Source organism: Dendrobium catenatum, unplaced genomic scaffold (assembly GCF_001605985.2).
Source record: "Dendrobium catenatum unplaced genomic scaffold, ASM160598v2 fragScaff_scaffold_716, whole genome shotgun sequence".
Taxonomy (NCBI): Eukaryota; Viridiplantae; Streptophyta; class Magnoliopsida; order Asparagales; family Orchidaceae; genus Dendrobium; species Dendrobium catenatum.
In genome coordinates, this window is record NW_021319178.1 from 14,790,851 (window position 1) to 14,809,408 (window position 18,558).

Consider the following 18,558-nt stretch of genomic DNA (forward strand, 5'->3'; position numbering starts at 1 on the left):
GAGTTGATCCCAAAAGATATTTCTCCCAACTCTAGAGCAAGAAGCATAAACAAAAGAAGCAAAGCAAGAGACCGGTTTAAAGTGATATTAGTGTGAATAACTTGAGGATAATCCATAATAACATTTAATGAAATGGAACGCTTCTAAAAAAGCCAAATTTTATTATTACAATTACAAAAACAAAAAAATTGGCTTCTTAGGTCTTTATGTTTTCTATGTTTTTTGTATGGATATTGGATTGATGGCGGGTAACTTTATGGTCTACTTTGTCATGTTCTGAGGTGGAATGGTTTTGGTAATACTAGCTTTGTGAACAGGCTTCATACAAATGTCTCTATCTGTGATTCTAATCCTACTGGTTACAGGAAACTCTCTTTGTCTGACTGGAATTCTGATATGTTGATTATTACTTATAACATTTCTGCTATCATCGATCATTTTTTTCTTGATTGGAACATTGCTTTGGACACTGCCCTATTTTTCGAGGAAATTTTGGGTTATGTTACCTGCTCTCATTTCAATATAAGTGGATGCTTCGTGTATTGGATGAGGTCTTATTGGAATTGGTATTGGGTTTCGAGTAATTTTACTATCATTTTTTGTGGTTCTGTGGGTGTTGAGAATCCGGTGTTAGCTAAAGATAATGCTTTTTTGAACGATGATTTGATTTCTTGTTGTTTTTTGGCTTGTCCTGCTGTTTTTGTAAGAAAAGCTTACCTGAGAAACTATTTATATTTTTGGGTTACTACTAAATGGGGTTTTTATAGGAATGAGGGTACCATTTTCTTTTCTATCTTGGTTGTTGAATTGCTGTTTAATATGGATCAGAGATTTGTGGGGAGCAATTTTATGAACTTTTTTCTGCTCCAGGAGATTGGGAACTATAATTGCTTCATGTTGATTATTCTACTCTCTATTTTGGTGACTGATTCTGAGTCTCTCACGACTTTGGTTGGAGTCTGTTTGGATGTGAGACTTATTGATAATACTCCGATCTTTGTTAACTTGTTGCTCTATTCTAGGTTGTGATTTTCCATGTTTTGGGTAAAAAAAATATGAGTAATTTCTGTCTCTATTTTCTTTGTACTTTGATTTTGTTTTGTGGTACCTTAATGACTTTCAATCATATCATGGCTGAGAAGTTTGCTCTCCTGGATGGGTTTGAAAAGTCTCTTTCCCTTTTATATATTATTTGGTTAAATATCTGTTATGGTCAAATTACCCTTTTCTATTGGAGTGTTTTTTTTGTGCAGATCTGGTAGCCGGAAATTTGGCTGTACATTTATTTGTTCGGGTTAATTTTAATAGTTACTTTTAGCGTTAGGACTAAATTATGATATTTTCTAATAAATTAGGGACTAAATTAGCTCATCATGAAAGTTTAGAATTAAATTGGACATTTATTAATAGCTGAGAGACTATTTTGAAGCTTTTAATATATTATTCCCAAGGCCCACTAATGTAAATTTCTAATTATTATGGTCTCTGAGCCATTAATAGAAATTGCTAATTACAAGCCCTTGGTATTTCTAGTAGAAAGGTTTTCATGCGGAATTTGTTAAAGTGCTACTTACAACTTTCTTATTATGTTTTTAGTGTTATATTACCTCATTTGAATTTTCTTATAAGATTCAATACGAAGAGAAGAACTGAAAAATTAAAATTAATTCTTCATGGGTTAGATATAGAACCTTTTTGGCATGTAAGATTTATTTAATAGTAATTAATGAAATATTATTGAAAAATAACTTGTTTATGGTGAAAAATCAAATGGAAACATTAATTTTTAGCTATTTTATCTCCCCCCCCCAACACCCACCCCCAAAAAAAAAAGAGCATCTACAATATGATTTATTTTGAATTTTAACATATTAAAATATAGGTAACTTTTAGTACTTGTGTAGGCAGAAACCCATTATAGAATTCTAGCAAATATTATGATAGTAGTTAACAGTAAAATTTTTGCCTCTAAGAAAGTAATTTGCAATGCAAAAGTTTTATCTTTTAGTAATTTATATAATAGATTAGATACTAAGGAATGAAAAATATATATGTGTAAGTTAGCTAAACATAGAGATAGGAGAGTAATATGTATATAGTTCAAGTGAAGCGTATTAAGGATGCAGATAAAAAAAATGCTTTTATTAGAAGAGGATATTCAAAAAAGGTCGATGAGATATTTTGCTAAACTTTTCAACAAAGTTTATTGTCTAAGAACTTGAGACTATGATGTTGAAATGCCACTATTTGGCACCTCGACCCCATTGCAGCACTGCGACGCTCGAACACCCAACATCTAGGTGCTTAGTAAAATTTTAGAATTTTTGCCAAAAAACCCTCCAAACCCCTAGGACATATTCTAGAACACATGCATATCTTTTTCATATACAAAAACACTTTCAAACACATGCAAAAAGGTTCAAAACATTAAATTTCAAATCTCTACCTTTTAAAATTTTTTCTTACATTTTTTGGTTATTTTATGAACTCTCTATGTAAAAGATAGTGTCATTAGCATCTCAAAGATTGAATGATAACCTAAAATTTCCTATTATATGTTGGATATTAATGTTCTGCTTTGTTCAATTTTTCATTAAAGAAAGCTACATGATGATTTTTTTGACTTTATATTCCTCTAATTCCAATTCCATCACAAGTCATCTAAAAGATTTTAGAGAATTTAACAAGCTTAAGGAGGGTAGAAGTCATTATAATCTTAATTTGATCAAAATATTTTTATGTAGTTGGGGTCCAATAGAATTTATTCAATTTTAGTAGCATATTGGTTAGAATTACAATGATACTAAAATCTTTGATAAATAGTTTATAAAAAGTGGATAAACCATGAAAACGTTTAAAGTTAGTGAAACTCTTAGGTATTGGCTAGTCTAAGATAGTTTTAACTTTGATAGGGTCAAATTTTACTCAATAGTATTAATAATAAATCCCAAAAAAATACCTTGGATTGTAAAAAGAAATATTTCTTCAAATTAATGTACACTTCTCAGCCCTAAGTCATAAAAAATCTTTAAAAAGTTGTAGGTGATCTAATTTACTTGGGCAAAAAATCATTCATCAAAACATACAATTAAAGTTTTACTATGAAGGGCTTAAGGACATTATTTATTAACCACATGAATATGCTATAAGGGCATTGAGAGTTCAATGTGCATGACTAAAAAATTCATAAAATCCATTAAGAATTTTGAAAATAGTTTTTCATTCATCTTCTAATTGAATTCTAATTTTATAATAATCACTTCTATGATAAATTTTAGAGTAAAAATTTGTCTTTGATATCAATTCTAACAATTTGTTCAATTGAGAAACAGAATATTAAGATGTGATAGTAATTTTGTTTTTAACCAAACTAATAACACACATTCATCGTGTTCCACATTTTTAAAAGATTTAGTAGGCTATGTCATCACATGGATTAAGATATTCTTGTATAAAAACTTTCTTAATTAATTTTTGAACTTATCTCTTAATTTCAATGTGTTCAATATGATTTATTCTATGATAAGGAAGATTAAGAAGTTGGGAACCTGTAACTGTCAATAGAATGTCGAATGGTTCTAAAAGAGGAAAATTCATTAAAAAGTTCTAATATAATATAACTAAACTTAAAAATGAGTGGAGAGAATGCAATAGATAGATGAGTCTAATAGAAGCATGGGGCAACTACTTTTACAAGTAATAATTATCTTTTTCAAAATTTTAAATCTTATAGTTTATATTAGCTGAGCAATAACAAAATATTTTTTACTCCAATTGTGTAGGAGATCAATAAAAAAATCACCTATCATTGTAAGAAGAATTTCTTCAAATTCATGCATAACTTCTTATTCTTATGAGCCTCAAAAGCTTGTTTAAGATGTTACATATTATTTGTTTTACTTTGGCTAAAGATTAAAATGTCATCAAAATATAAAATTAGATATTATTCTTATCAAGGGCTTTAGGACAATATTTATTAAACTCTTGAATGTGTTAGGTGCGTTTTGTTCACATGTAAAGGGTTTGCACTTCTGTATGGGATAGGTAGCATGGCAATGTGATATCGGTCCAATGTCCAATGACCATATTGGCTAGTTGCTAATCATTGTTAGTGCGGTTGGTTCTAGAAATTAGTTTGGTTCTCTCCTTACTCTGTGTAAGATTCATCATCTTTAGAGGATGCATTATGATATTGGGTAGGAAGTGCGATAGGGTTTATATTTTATTTGAAATGGTTTAAGATTATTTGCATTTGATCTTTCTATTCTTACATCTGGGTTCGATTTTTCTTAAATAGCTCTTTAGTAATGACATTTGATGAATCCAAAGATTTATGGAAACAACTATCATGATTAAGTTTTCTATTTGAACTTGTGAATTGATTTGAGTGTCATGGGATGATATTTTTTTAAACATGAAGAGGTATGAAAGGGAAATAAGTGTAGATGAGCATGATTGAGTGTTAAAATATAGATGTAAAAGTAAAGTTAATTTTCACGTAAGAAGAGAAAGGTACAAAGTCTTTTTGCGCTATAGTCTCTTCTTAAATAGTTTAGACCTTTTTTATAATGTCTTTTAACTACACATCAAATTTTGCATACGTATATTCTTATGCATGAAATATTGAATGTAAGAATAATATGCCTAGATCTACAAGCCTCAAATCCTCAAGATTGTAAAATGGTCAAATTCGGCAAATAAATTACTAGCTTCATCTTGAATAGTTAACATGAAAAATAAAGAAGGCTTGATAAAATTTTGTTCGCATTAAGGGATATCTTTGTTCTTTTATAGTGAATCACCCTCTTATTAACAATTTCACTCAAGATAATGTTTTATAATTCATACAATGGATATTGAAGACTACATGTGGAGCTAAATTAGTTAGATTTTTATGCTATAATCATAGACTTGTAAGTACTATTTTTTATATTCAAATTTTTAATATTAAATTAATCTGTCATAAGAGAAAGATTTATCAGCCTCAAACTTTAATTTCTAGAGTAACTCATAAGCTTTTGAGTCAAATCCATCACAAAAAAATTCTTTTTACTGTCTAAAAGTTCTTGTAAGATTTGTTTCTCCATAGGTTTATTATGGCTCCTAATATCATAGTGGTGGTGGCCTTCTTAATGAGGTTAATTAAAGAAAATTACTATGGGTCTTTAGTTTAATATTTAAAGAAGAGATATGGAGTTTGTGGAGGAAATATGAAGGGTTTAAAGGGGTATGGTGCATGAATGCAAAGATTAGTCCAACTAAAGCTAATTTAGGCTAATTTGAAAGTTCACTCCAGAAAAAGAGATTTTAAATATTTGGAAACAAGGGTGAATAGGTAGCTTAGAGGATGTGAAATTATGATATAAAGTAGATGATAAAGTTTGGTGGAGTTTAAGGGGTTGTCAAGGTATTGGGAATAAGAGTAGATCCTAGTGTTTCCTAGTTTGGCCAAGAGCTATATGGAGGTACTTAGAGTGGGTATGAGGTTTTAGTTGCTAGTTTATTGGTATTGGAGGATGTTTATGAAGTGGATGAGGAGGTGTAAAGAGTTTAGAGTAGGTGTTAGTGAGTAGTGACTAATTTAAGTAAAATAAATTTAACTATCTTTTCTTACCAAATATACTTGAAATCATGAAGCACCAAGTAAATGAAGAACATTTTTCTAACAAGATATTTCATTCCATGTTGTAAATTATGATACATATCAAACCATGCATAGTAACTTATATAAGATTTTTGGGAAATCACTTTGAAGGTAAAAATAAAAAAAAAGAATAAGAAAAAAATGAGGTAGGTTGTCATTAATGGGGAGGAGTTAAAACCACTTATGTTTTATTATTTTGCCAATATTCCAAACCAAATTAGGGGTGGCCATATAAGTATTTAGGTGGAAAATACAAATATGGAAAAATAATTAAATATAAATTGCATTCCAAATTTTGTAAACTATGGGCTATTTATTGAGATATTATATTTGTTTTTTTTTTTCTTTTTCTTTAGGCTTTAATCTTAGCTCTTATAATTAGATTTTTAACCTGTTTATCTTGATCCATATGATGTACTAAATTCAAAATGTGAAGAGAAAATTTTGATCAAATAGATGGATTCTATAATGCGAAAAAACTACATTGACTAGAACAATTTGATATTCTAAGAAAGGATCATAATCTTGTGACATTTTCCAATCATCATGTAAAACGCCTAATTAATAATTTATACCCTAGAAAAAACACCATAGGATAATTTTCTATCTTTTCAAAATTCAGCAAAATATTTTGGGGTTTAGTAAGGAAATGAAAAACCCACTTCAAAAGTAATGACCCTTCAAATAATCTAATTAGTTACAAATGAGGTCCATCGCCTAAGAATTTAATAATAAATGATTGTTGAATGGGGCTATGATTTTTTCCATATCACTATTAAAGAGCATCAATGCTTGTTGACTCATGGGAGGTTTGGGGCAGTTCCTAAAAACCCTTTTTCTGAAGAATGTTTAAGGGACACCTAATTAGCAATAAGAGAAGTTGAATCAAGAGATTTCCAAATGCCTAATATTGATGTGTAGGATTACGTTAGGGGAGGTGATACAATACTTGAAGGTAACTTTATCCTTCTAAGCTCAAAGGCCAGGGACTATTGATAGGAGGGCGATCAAAGAGCTGCCATGAAGTTGGTTAAGAACTAGAGTATGTGAAGTAGGAGATGGAAGGGGATATGGAGAAATTAATGAACATTGAACGAACAATAGGAAAGCCTAAAAAAATTTAATATAATCCAACAAAGAAACTAACCTTGGAGGGGAATCCATATTGCAAATTCAAAGCAGAGAGAAAGTAGACATTGGGTGGTGCTAATGACCAAGGACTTTCTTAGAGAATTTCAACAATGGTAAGGTCGACGAGTGTGCTTGTGAGTAAGGGTCTTAGTGAGCCAAGTAAGCTCACGACCCGTCTCAAGCTCGACTCGTTTATGGGCTCGCAAGTCGAGCTTATCAAGCTCACGAGTCGAGCTCGAGCTTGAGTCGGCTCGGCTCGTGAGCTCGCGAGCCGGCTCGAATAAATATTAATATTTCTTAAAATGATTTTATTTTATTTATTAAATTTAAATATAAACAAATTAATGAAAATCACCTAAGTTTTATTTAAATGTTAAACATTTCATATTTTTTTTTTAAATTTTGACTAAGTTTTAAAAATCTCGCTGAAGTTCTAAATATTCGGCCTAATTTTTAAAAATCCTGCTTAAATTTAAAAATTCCAACCTATGGCTCACGAGCTGGCTCGCGAGCCGGATCGAGCTTGATTATAGTGAGATGAACTCGCTTTCCAACTAATGAGTCAAGCTCGATAAGGGCCAAAACTCGACTCGTTTACACCCCTACTTGTGAGCATGACATTTAGTCCAGATTGGATGGATGATTGAACACATTGGATGATAATAGCTGGCTAAGAAATGCCAAGAGAGAACATGAGACATAGGGCTAGAGCACGGGACGACATATTGTTGGCACACATGATGAAAATTTCTCACACATAAAGCTCGTAACAATTGTATCAAAATATAATCCTGAGATCGAAGGTTATGAATTGAAGTTCTAGATAAAAAAAATTATCAGTTAAAAAATTTTGAAAAATGGAGAATCAAGATGCATGGAGTTCTTTTTAGCATACACTCTCGGTGTGTTTGAAGATGACTGCAATGGTGAATGGAAAAAAGATGTTACAGATGAAATGTAATAACGACAATTGAATGTATTCGGTGAATGAGATTATGATAAATGCACTTGAGGAGATAACTGTAGAAAGATAAAGCCTCAAGATGATCACTATTCATGACCAAAAGTGTCTTGAACAAGTTTTTCTTTGAAGAAAAAGTTTTATTTGTTGCACATGGAGGGAAGTATGCCAGTGATGCTACATTAGAATCAAGTAATTAGTTTAAATATTCATGATTTGTGGAAAAAATGATGTGACTGTAGATAATGAAGATCATGTTTTAATGTTATGGACCTCTTTAACTCTCTCTTTTTTGTAATATCATGTTGTATGAAACAGCTACTATAAGCCCAGAGGATGCGAAGAATTCTCTTTTATCAAATGATGAAATTTATTAGCTTGAAGTGATTGAAGAAGAAATAAAGGGAGAGGGATTGTTTGTAAGGGAGAATCATATGAAGAAAAGATCTAACTCTAAGGGCAAATTTGTTTGCAGGAACTAGGTTTGTTTTTATTATAGGAGGCAAGTGCACAGTTTTATTTTCTTGGTTTCATATATGAATAAATGGTGCTGTTTTTTATGAGTGATCCTCTCAAATCATTCAGTGATAAAAAAATTATTGTATTAGGATGCAAGCTTCTCTAAACATTATATAAAACTTAAAGTTTTTTTCTTTTAATGATTTTTCAACTTTTTTTTTTCTCACGTGAAATTGTAAGTATACTTTATGTTTGTTATCTTTGATTTATTGACACTTATTTCTATACAGATGAAATTTCTATACATAAATAAAAAAATGGATCATTTATTTGCAGGTTGATAGGTGATTACTAAAATGTCATATATCCATCTACTTTACATGGTAATCATTTTCGTATAATATTTTACTATATTGATAAAAAAGAAACTCAGATACAATACAATGATTTGTGAATTACAACTGAACATTATAGCCATGAAAAAATGCTTCCAAGTCCAATATGATAATATTTAATCATCAAATTGAAAGGTATTAGGAAAAGCAAAACTTATATTGGGTTAATTAGGTTGTTTGATTTTCATTATGTTATTTGTGTGTTTTATGTAGTTTATCTTTGGAGTTGTTCCTAGTGGGGCTGGTGGTTTGTGGAGGGCCGATCTACCTCTCGAAAGCCACAACGAGTGTCCTTGCTGTTTTTGCTGCAACTTTACTTATTATTCTTCTGCATCATTTCATTTTAAAGAAATTTTTATCAAGAATTATTAATTTCATATCTAATGAACTTTCATAGAATATTTTTTATCACATGTGCTTATACAAAGGAGCCTTAGCTTAGGCGCCTACTACTTGGTTTTCAAAGTATTGGTCTTGGGTTTGAAACCTGGCGGATGTGACATGAAGAAATTCTTTAGCTCCTAGTATCGGTTAAAATTTGTAACAAGCATTTTGTGAACTTTATCTTAAATAAATAAATTTATCTTTTTTATGCTCATCATAAGCTTATTTTCTTCTACACATTTTTTTTCATTGTTCTATTGCACTCTAATTTGGGTGTGGCATACCTTTGAATTATGCCATTTAAGTGACCATGCTTCAATTTTTATTTTTTTATTATTTCCATTATCAAGTAAAAGTTATACTAATTTAATGCTAATTATTGATGCAATCTTTGTAGAAAATAATTTGATTGCCGCAGAACTACTTATCAAAACTCCATAATAATAATAATAATAATAATAATAATAATAATAATAATAATAATAATAATAATAATAATAATAATAATAATAATAATAATAAATTTAATAAAGGGCTATTATATTTACTCATAATTTATCTAATTTAAAATTTTTAATAAAAGTTTTATTTTTTTAACTATATTATATTTATCTTTTTCTCTTCCCTTAAGCTGTATCGTCACGCAGTGGAATAAAGAATTGGTGTTATTGTTCCCTTAATATCTATATGGAAGAAAAGGTAAAGTATAAAATAGTAGCTTGTACGTCTACAACCAAGTATTGCCTAATCGGCCTCATTGGTCTTTGGCAGTCATGCAATGGCTTACATTGTAACTCTATTTTTGGTACTATTATTTCTATAAATAATAACACTTTCAACAGCAACTCTAAGGGACTGTTTGGTAGCACCCAATATTTGATTTTAGTAAGATTTCATAAATCCGCTAAATCCGGATTTCGAAAATTCTAAGGGGTCTAAATCCTAAAAACTGTTTGGTAACATTCATGCTAAATTCTATTGAATCCGTGTGACTGTTTGCCTATAGAATGGTTTTAACGAGCGGATTTTTCCTCTCAAGCCAACGAATTTTGTAAATCCGGCAACGACAAAAAACAGGATTTCAGAAATCCGGGATTTAGCATGAAAAGGAGGAATTTTCTGTCTAAAACGGCTTTTATTTGCCATGAGATTCGGTTTTGCATTTTATGCTGTTTGGCTGGATTTCACACAAATCAGCCTCAAATCCAGTCTAAATCCTGCTATCAAACAGCCCCTAAGATTGCTAATCCTATTTTAGATCAAGTAAATTAGTGAGAAACGTTAATATGCTGGATGCTATTTAACTACGGATCAAAATTCTACTGTCCAATTATCTTATTATTAAAACTGCGATGACTAGTGATGTTTCATTGGCATTTAGCTTGTTAATCACTGTTTGAACTAGTCATTAGAAAGTTAGATTAAAATCTTGATAAAGAGTCATACTTGGTTACTTATTAGATTAGATTTACCCCTGAATAATCAAACTGTTAGCATGTTCAGTTTATGGAAATTATAATTGAGTAAAACCTCAGGGCTCGGCTGCACGACCATTTCCTTTTCATAAAAGAGGTTAAGGTTTTATAGTCAGAAAAAATGATTTATGAAACAGGTCCATAACCATGCACATGTTTTGCAGCAGTGTTTTTGCTTAGATGAAAGCAGATAGAAGAAAATATTTACCAAGAAAGCTGATTTTCTTTGTTTTTTTTCCTCAGCGAAGTCGTGGACTGATTTGCTTTGTTCTTCTTCTTCTTCCTCTTTTTTTTTTTTTTAAATTTTCTGGGGCACTTAGCATGCTGAAGACTATCGAGCGTTACAAGATGAATAACAAAGAGATGATCATTAATAGCAAATCAACAGAACAAAATATTGAGGTAAATATATTCCTTTCTTTTGTTCTATGTTTCCCGAGTATTGACCTATGCTTATATTTTCCTTCAAGCACGAATGATTGTTTCTCTTTAATTTTGATGATTGACAAGTTTTTTTGGGCCTTTAAAAGAAACAACTTTCTTTTGGCTTTTATGAGGGGATTGATTCCTCTCTGGAGTTCTTAGCCGTGAGGCTCTTCTTTTATCTTGTCTCCTCTTGAAGCATTTATTCATTTCCTTTTCTTATTCATTTATTTATCGTTACCTTCCTGGCTTTACCTATATATTAGATTCTTTGGATAATTAAGGTATTAAAATCTATCCAAATTATCTTCTCTTACGTTGTACTGCTCGTGATTAAATGGTACGTAGCAATATTACTTCATTTATTTAGGAATTCTCGGTGTAAACTCCTTTATCTGGTGTTTTTCAAAGAGAATAAAGTGCTTATGACATCCTTTCTTCTTTTGTTGCCGCTTCTTTTTATTTCTGATCCTTACTAACAATGACATGAAAGTAATATTGTTTCCTGTAACAACAATAAGTTTCTATTCTGTGAATAAATTCTCCAAGATATCCAACTCACAACCTGTTTCACACATAATTCATCGCAATGCAAGAAATATTGTGAAAATTATGAGATTTATGTTTTATACTATATATAGGCAGAGATATCCTTTGATCATGTTGATATGATACTCTGAAATGCAGCAATGGAAGAAGGATACAGACCTCATGTCAAAGAAGATTGACGCCCTTGAAGATTCTAAACGGTGAGGCTCTAGCTATTCAATGAAAATAAGCACAATTTATGCATCTTTCCTGGAGCTAGAATTGGCCGAAACTAAAAGCCACTGTAATCCTGCAGGAAGCTAATGGGTGAAAACCTTGAATCCTGCTCTACCGAGGAGCTACATGAATTAGAGATTCAGCTCGAGCAAAGCATAAGCAAAGTTAGAGGACGAAAGGTTGATCTGTTGTCAATATCTTCCATAATGTTTTCTGCCACTTACGAAGCATTCTATTATGACATCTTAATTCTTATTTTATTTTGTTTTATTTTCTTGCAGAATCATTTGCTGGAAGAGCAGGTAGTACAACTTAAAGAAAGGGTATCTCCTGAACTCTCTTCAGAGCTATTAATATTATTGCTCGATGCAACACTACTGTTTCTTTAAAGTAGATATATTTTCTAATTATATATAATAAAACATACAAAAAATGCCGAACCATCCATAGTTTAGTCCAAGTCTATATCCCGCTGTCTACTTACCCTATAAAAAACAAACTATGCGTAATTCACAAAAGCATGTGAGAGCAGTTATATGAAGCATGTTGACAAACTCAAATAAATTAGATAATATGGATAACTAATTTGATATGTGGATAATTATCAAGTGGAAGTTAATGGTGGTTATGTGGATAACTATCAAGTGGAAGTTAATGGTGAATATGTGGATAACTATCAAGTGGAATTTAATATTTCAGTTTTATTTATTGTAATTTCTCCCTTAAACTCAGAGTCCCTTCCATCCTTCATGCCGATTTCCATTTTGCATTTTTCGAACAATATTTTGGGTAACGGCTTTGTAAATATAACCGCTACTTGATCATGACTCGCAACCTGACTCATTCTTATGCTTTATTCTTTCACGTGTTCTCGGATGAAGTGAAACTTGACATCGATATGTTTGCTTCCTTCATGATGTACTAGATTCTTTGTTAACTCGATTGCAGATTTGTTATCAATACAAATCTCGGTAGCCTCTTTTGGAGATTCAATTCATGGAGGAGATTCCTTAGCCAAACTACGTGACACACACACAATGATGCTGCCACGTATTCCGCTTCACATGTCAAAAGTGTCACGATCGGTTGTTTTTTTGATAGCCATGTAAGTGCTGTTTCTCCCATAAAAGACACATACCCCGATATACTCTTTGGATCATCTATGTCTCCGTAACAATCACCGTCTGAGTAATCCATCAATCTATATTTCTCTTCCTTCGAATAAAATAACCCGAGTGATTATGTTCCTCGGATATATTGCAAAATTCTCTTTAGTGCCTTATAGTGCGTGTAGATCAGCTCTTCTATAAACCGACTTACCACTCCAACGCTGTAGGATATGTATGGCCTTGTGCATGTGAGATAACGTAGACTTCCCACTAAACATGGATATTTTGTTGCATCGACTTGATCTCCACCATCAAATCTTGAGAGCTTAGCACCAGCTGGTTCTATCGATGTTGTTACTGAATTACTATTTCCATTGTGTTCTTCTTTAGGATGTATTTTGAGTATGATTATTATGACACAAATTTTCCTGACTTTCTTTGTCTAACTTTCAATCCAAGAAAATACTTCATCAAGCCCAAATCTGTCATCTTGAATTCTCATTCCATCTCACCTTTAAATTTTTTAATCATCTCACCATTATTCCCCATGAAAATAAGATCATCAACATAAAGAGTGAAAATTTACAAGTTATCTCCTTTCTTATTCACATAAAGTGCATGCTCATATGAGCATTCAATGAACCTATTCTTCTTGAAATACATGTCGATATGAGTATTCCAAGCTCGAGATCTTTTTTAATCCATAAAGCGCCTTTTTTAATTTCAACACCTTTTTTTCCTCTCCGACTTTCTTATAACCAGGTGGTTGTTCAAGATAAATTTTCTCTTATAATACTCCATTAAAAAATGCAGACTTCACATCCATTTGATATATTGGCCATTCAAACTGTGTTGTGTGGGAGATGAGAAGTCAAATTGTCTCCATTCTTGTAACTTGGGCAAAAACCTCATCATATATAGTCTATCACCGTCTTCTATATGTAGCCGTTTGCTACAAGTTGTGCCTTATATCAGTCTATCTCGCCTTGAACATTCATTTTCTTCTTGAACGCCCACTTTACTCCAACAGGTCGTCTTCTTTTCGGTAGGTCTGCGAACTCCCATGTCTTGTTTCGTTTGATTGACTTGATTTCCTCATCTATAGCTGCTTGCCATATTTCATTTTTCACTGCTTTGTCAAAACTTAAATTCTCGCTATCTGTGAGAAGACAGACGAGGCGTGCCTTGCTTGTCGAGTCATATAGATCTTGTAGACTCACATTTTTGGTTGTCATAGTTCTTGCTCATTATCAGATGTTTGAGGATTTCTAGTTACCTGAGAACATGTTGGAAGATTTTTTGTTGAAATGGTTGACACTTTTCCACTTTCCATTTTCTCTTCCAACGAATTATTCCAATCCCACTTGCTTGCTTCATTCACTTGAACATTTCGACTCACCATTAATTTTTGTTTATTGGGTTGAATAGTTTGTAGCCTTTAGTTTTCTCGTCATACCCACTAAACACAACCTTCTTGCTCTTGTCTTTTAGCTTTGTTCTTTGTTGATCTGGCACGTGTGCATAGGCCATACTACTGAATATTTTGAAATGCGAGACTGTCGGTTTATGACCACTCCATGCCTCTTGTGGAGTTTTATCTTCTAACTTCGCATGTGCACATCTGTTTTGTATGTAAATAGAGCATTGCACTGCCTCTGTCAAAATATTTGGGCATCTTCTTACTCTTCAACATTGATCGAACCATTTCAAGAATCATTTGATTCTTCCTCCCTACCATACCATTTTGTTGGCGGGAAGATGGTGCAGTTAAGAACCTTCTTACTCCTTGTTGCTCGCAGTAACTTGCAAAATCCGCTGAGTTGTATTTACCACCTCTACTGGAGCGCAATGCTCTAATGAACTTGTCTGTAGTCTTTTCCAACATGACTTTGAACTTCTTAAAGACATTGAATGCCTTTGAGTTTTCCTTCAAAAAATAAGCCCAAAATTTTCTGTAATAGTCGTCGATAAAAGTAATAAAGTACCTTCTACCGCTAAAAGATTCGAGAGTGATTGACCCACAAATATCGGTGTGTACTAATTCGAGAATATTTAATGCTCGATATTCCGCCTTCTTCTGAAATGAATTCCTCGCATGTTTCCCAAGTACACACTCCTCACAAATCTTGTCAGTGTAGTCTATCTCTGGTAGTCCATACACCATCTTCTTCTTTAACAATTTTTGTAGACCTCCATAGTGTAAATGGCCGAATCGCAGATGCCATAGAGACGCCTTATCTTCTACATCAACTTACAAGCATCTTTCTTGTGCATAACTCAGGTTAACCTTATACATTCTCTTTTTTGTCATCATAATTTGTGTAACTAGCCTCCCCTTCTTGTTTAATAGTTGTAATACTCGCTTTTTCATAAACACAGAGTATCCTTTCTATATACTCTGTATGTTACTTTTAAGATCAAGTACATAATACACATTTTCAATTAACCCTTTCATGCCATCTTTTTACAAGTAAGAGATTGCACCTTGACCTTTCACTTGGATCTTTGACGCATCTCTAAATGACACATGCCCACCTTCAACAACCCGCATTTCTGTGAACAAATGTTTATACTCGCACATATGATTGCTAGCACCGGTGTCAAGATACTAACTCGTCTCGCCACTGGTGTTATTTTCTTCCTGAGTTATCATGACAAGTTCATCTTTTGTTTCTTCTTCTATGACAAGATTAGTGTTTTCTTCAATTTTCTTCTCTCCATAGCAATCTCTTGCGTAATGTCCAATTTTTTCACAATTGTAGCACTTGTCGTAGTTGTAGTTCTTCGCATAGTGACCATTTTTCCCACATTTATAACATTCTACATTCAAGTGGTTTAGTCGGCCGCCTCTTCCACGACCTCGTCCTCTACCTCGCCAATTTTGTTGATTTGACTGCTTATACTATCTTCTATGACCACGACCTCTTCCACCGCGTTCATATCCGCAACCTATTCTTCCAAGTCCTTTTCCACAAAAAAATTGAGAATATAGTACCTTATCATCTTTAATTGTTGTATTGGATTGAAGAACTTCTTCGAACGATTCCTCCACCTTCTTTCGTTGCTCATGTGCCTTGAGAGAACCAGCAAGCTCATCAATAGTTAGTGTGCCGAGATCCTTTGACTCTTCAATCACGCACACAACATTATCAAAGTCATTGATTAATGACCGCAATATCTTCTCCACTACTCGAGCATCGTTCAACGTCTCACCATTTTGCTTGAGTTGATTTACTACAATTTGCACACGCATGATGTAGTCAGATATACCTTCTAACTCTTTCATTTTCATCCATTCCAATTCACCTCTCAAAGTTTGGAGGCATACTTGCTTGACACAATCTGCTACTCTGAACACTCTCTCTAAAATGTTCCATGCTTCTTTTAAAGTTGTCGCTCCAACAATCTTCTCAAAGCCCAACTCGTCTATTGCTTGATATAGCAAGTAGAGAGCAGTTTTATCCTTCGCTCGTGTCTCTCTTAATGCCTTTAGTTGGTCTGTCGTCATGCCCGCCGTATTAATTGTCATTTCGATGAAGTCGTTCTCAACGACTTCCCATACATCTTCTGCGCCCAACAATGCCCGTATTTGAATACTCCAGTTGTCATAGTTTATATTTGTGAGTCGTGGTAGCGGTATCTACTCGATCGATAAACTTCCAAGATTTGTCATGGCTCTGATACCAATTTGTGAAAGAACACAAAATAAAATAGGAACACTAATTTCCTAAAAAATGAGAGAAGATTTCAACAATCACACACACTACTTCAAAAAACTTTTAGGCTTTAATATAGCCCACCATTTCTAGAGTTACATCCTTTCAAAATGAGATTACAATCACACAAAATAAAAAAAAAAACAGTAAATAAAATTGAAATATTAAATTCCTCTTGATAGTTATCCACATATTCATCATTAACTTCCACTTGATAGTTATCCACATATCCAACATTAACTTCAACTTGATAATTATCCACATATCAAATTAGTTACCCATATTATTTGATATATGGATAATTATCAAGTAGAAGTTAATGGTGGATACGTGGATAACTATCAAGTGGAAGTTAATGGTGCATATGTGGATAACTATCAAGAGGAATTTAATATTTCAGTTTTATTTAATGTTTTTTTTTTTTAATTTTGTGTGATTGTAATCTCATTTTGAAATGATATAACTCTAAGAATGACGGGCTATATTAAAGCTTGAAAATGTTTTAAAATAGTGCGTGTGATTGCTGAAATTTTCTCTCATTTTTTAAGAAAATAAGCGTTCCTGTTTTATATTTTGTTCTTTCACAAAGCATGCTACAACAATCTTTTACAAGAACTAGCATAGAAATCTAGTGAGGTGAAGAAGGAGAGGAGGCTGATGACTCTTAACAACATATTCTGTCATACTAGGCAAAAGCTTGGACAATGCACTTCACACCATTCAAATGGAGACTCTGCATCTTCTTTTAATGCAAATTTACATACCCATTTTTGTTTTCTGCATGCAGGAGAGGGTCCTACTAGAAGAGAACGCTTTGCTGCAAAAGCAGGAAGGTCACACAACCTCATTATTGGTGAGTTATAGTTACCTCAACATCTAATTAGAATCTGTGCTTTTCAAAACGCAGATACTGAAACCAGCTCCTTAGGATCATGGCTTTGTTTGAGACGATTTTTTTACTGTTTTTTAAAGCAACTTTTTAGCACAGAGTTGATTTTTGTACTAAAAAACTGCTTTAATAAGCAGTAAAAAAACTGTGCCAAACGAAGCCTATGCGATCTTAGAGAATCTGCTGATAGTTCCATTCTGTTTGTTTGAAGTGGAAGGAGCCTCTGCTGTGCCTAAATACTTCGAAGGAAGTGGGTCCCCAATGCGACAACAAGGGCATGGATGTAGAGACCGAACTGTATGTAGGATGGCCTGGAGGAGGAAGAACCCAACAGTTGTTGAAAGGTTGACCTTTGACCTTTTACATTCTTAAATTTTCAAAATAAATATTTATGTACAACTATAAAATAATTTAAGGGGATTTATGTATTCTAATAGGTGATATAGTGATTACAGAGTCGGCAACTACGTTTTTTGTCCACGTGAAATGGAAATTTATTAGGCGAGCTTTGATTTCATTATATTGTTGCAAAATATTCATCTTTCGTATTCTTAAATATCTTTAACACTAAGGTATTTTACTACTTAAAACATTTTTTTAGTGTAAAACTTATAATTTTTATACGAGAAAGTTACTTTAAGAATTAATTAGAAAGCCGTCCTAAACGAGAAGCCTGAAGGGTCTATCTGAAACAACTTTCTTATTATTATTTTTTTTCAAATTACAATCACAATTTCTATTCCTTTTAAATTATTTTTAAGAAATTTTTGTAGCTTTTGAAATATTTATTTTTCTAACAATAATTTTTTAATCACTTTTATAGAAAATTGCAACCGTATCAAACAAATCTTAAATGTATTGAATTTATAGTATTTTTTATATTGTGAAAAAATTGAAATTTTATTTATTTATTACGGTGTAAGGCTACAAATAATAATAATAATAATACTTTTTATGTTGTGGAATCTCATAGAATAGGCGCCCTGTGTGTTAAGCGTTTGATTGTTTTTTTTTTGGGACATTTAGGTCATTTAAGACAAACTCATACACACAACGCATACACATAGACTCGAATCTTGGACCTCTTAGTTGGAAGCCTAAGCTCTCAACCAATAGGCCAAGGAGAGTTGTGTTCTTTAATCATAATTTTGGCCACTATTTATTCGTCGCTTTTAAGAACTTAAGGCTTTGTTTGGAATGATATTCT

The 18,558-nt window shown here is 32.4% G+C and overlaps 1 protein-coding gene across 1 annotated transcript in view; it reads left to right on the plus strand.

Annotated features, from left to right (window-relative positions):
• The window catches only part of LOC110093052 (MADS-box transcription factor 50-like), a 36,140-nt gene extending 18,284 nt beyond the window's left edge, over positions 1 to 17,856 (plus strand). The window contains exons 3-8 of the mRNA XM_020817811.2: positions 10,770 to 10,851; positions 11,560 to 11,621; positions 11,717 to 11,816; positions 11,919 to 11,960; positions 17,250 to 17,315; positions 17,563 to 17,856. Coding sequence (XP_020673470.1) covers positions 10,770 to 10,851; positions 11,560 to 11,621; positions 11,717 to 11,816; positions 11,919 to 11,960; positions 17,250 to 17,315; positions 17,563 to 17,700 — 490 coding nt within the window. The 3' untranslated portion in view covers positions 17,701 to 17,856. The remainder of the gene's footprint in view (positions 1 to 10,769; positions 10,852 to 11,559; positions 11,622 to 11,716; positions 11,817 to 11,918; positions 11,961 to 17,249; positions 17,316 to 17,562) is intronic.
• Positions 17,857 to 18,558: the final 702 nt, after the last annotated feature.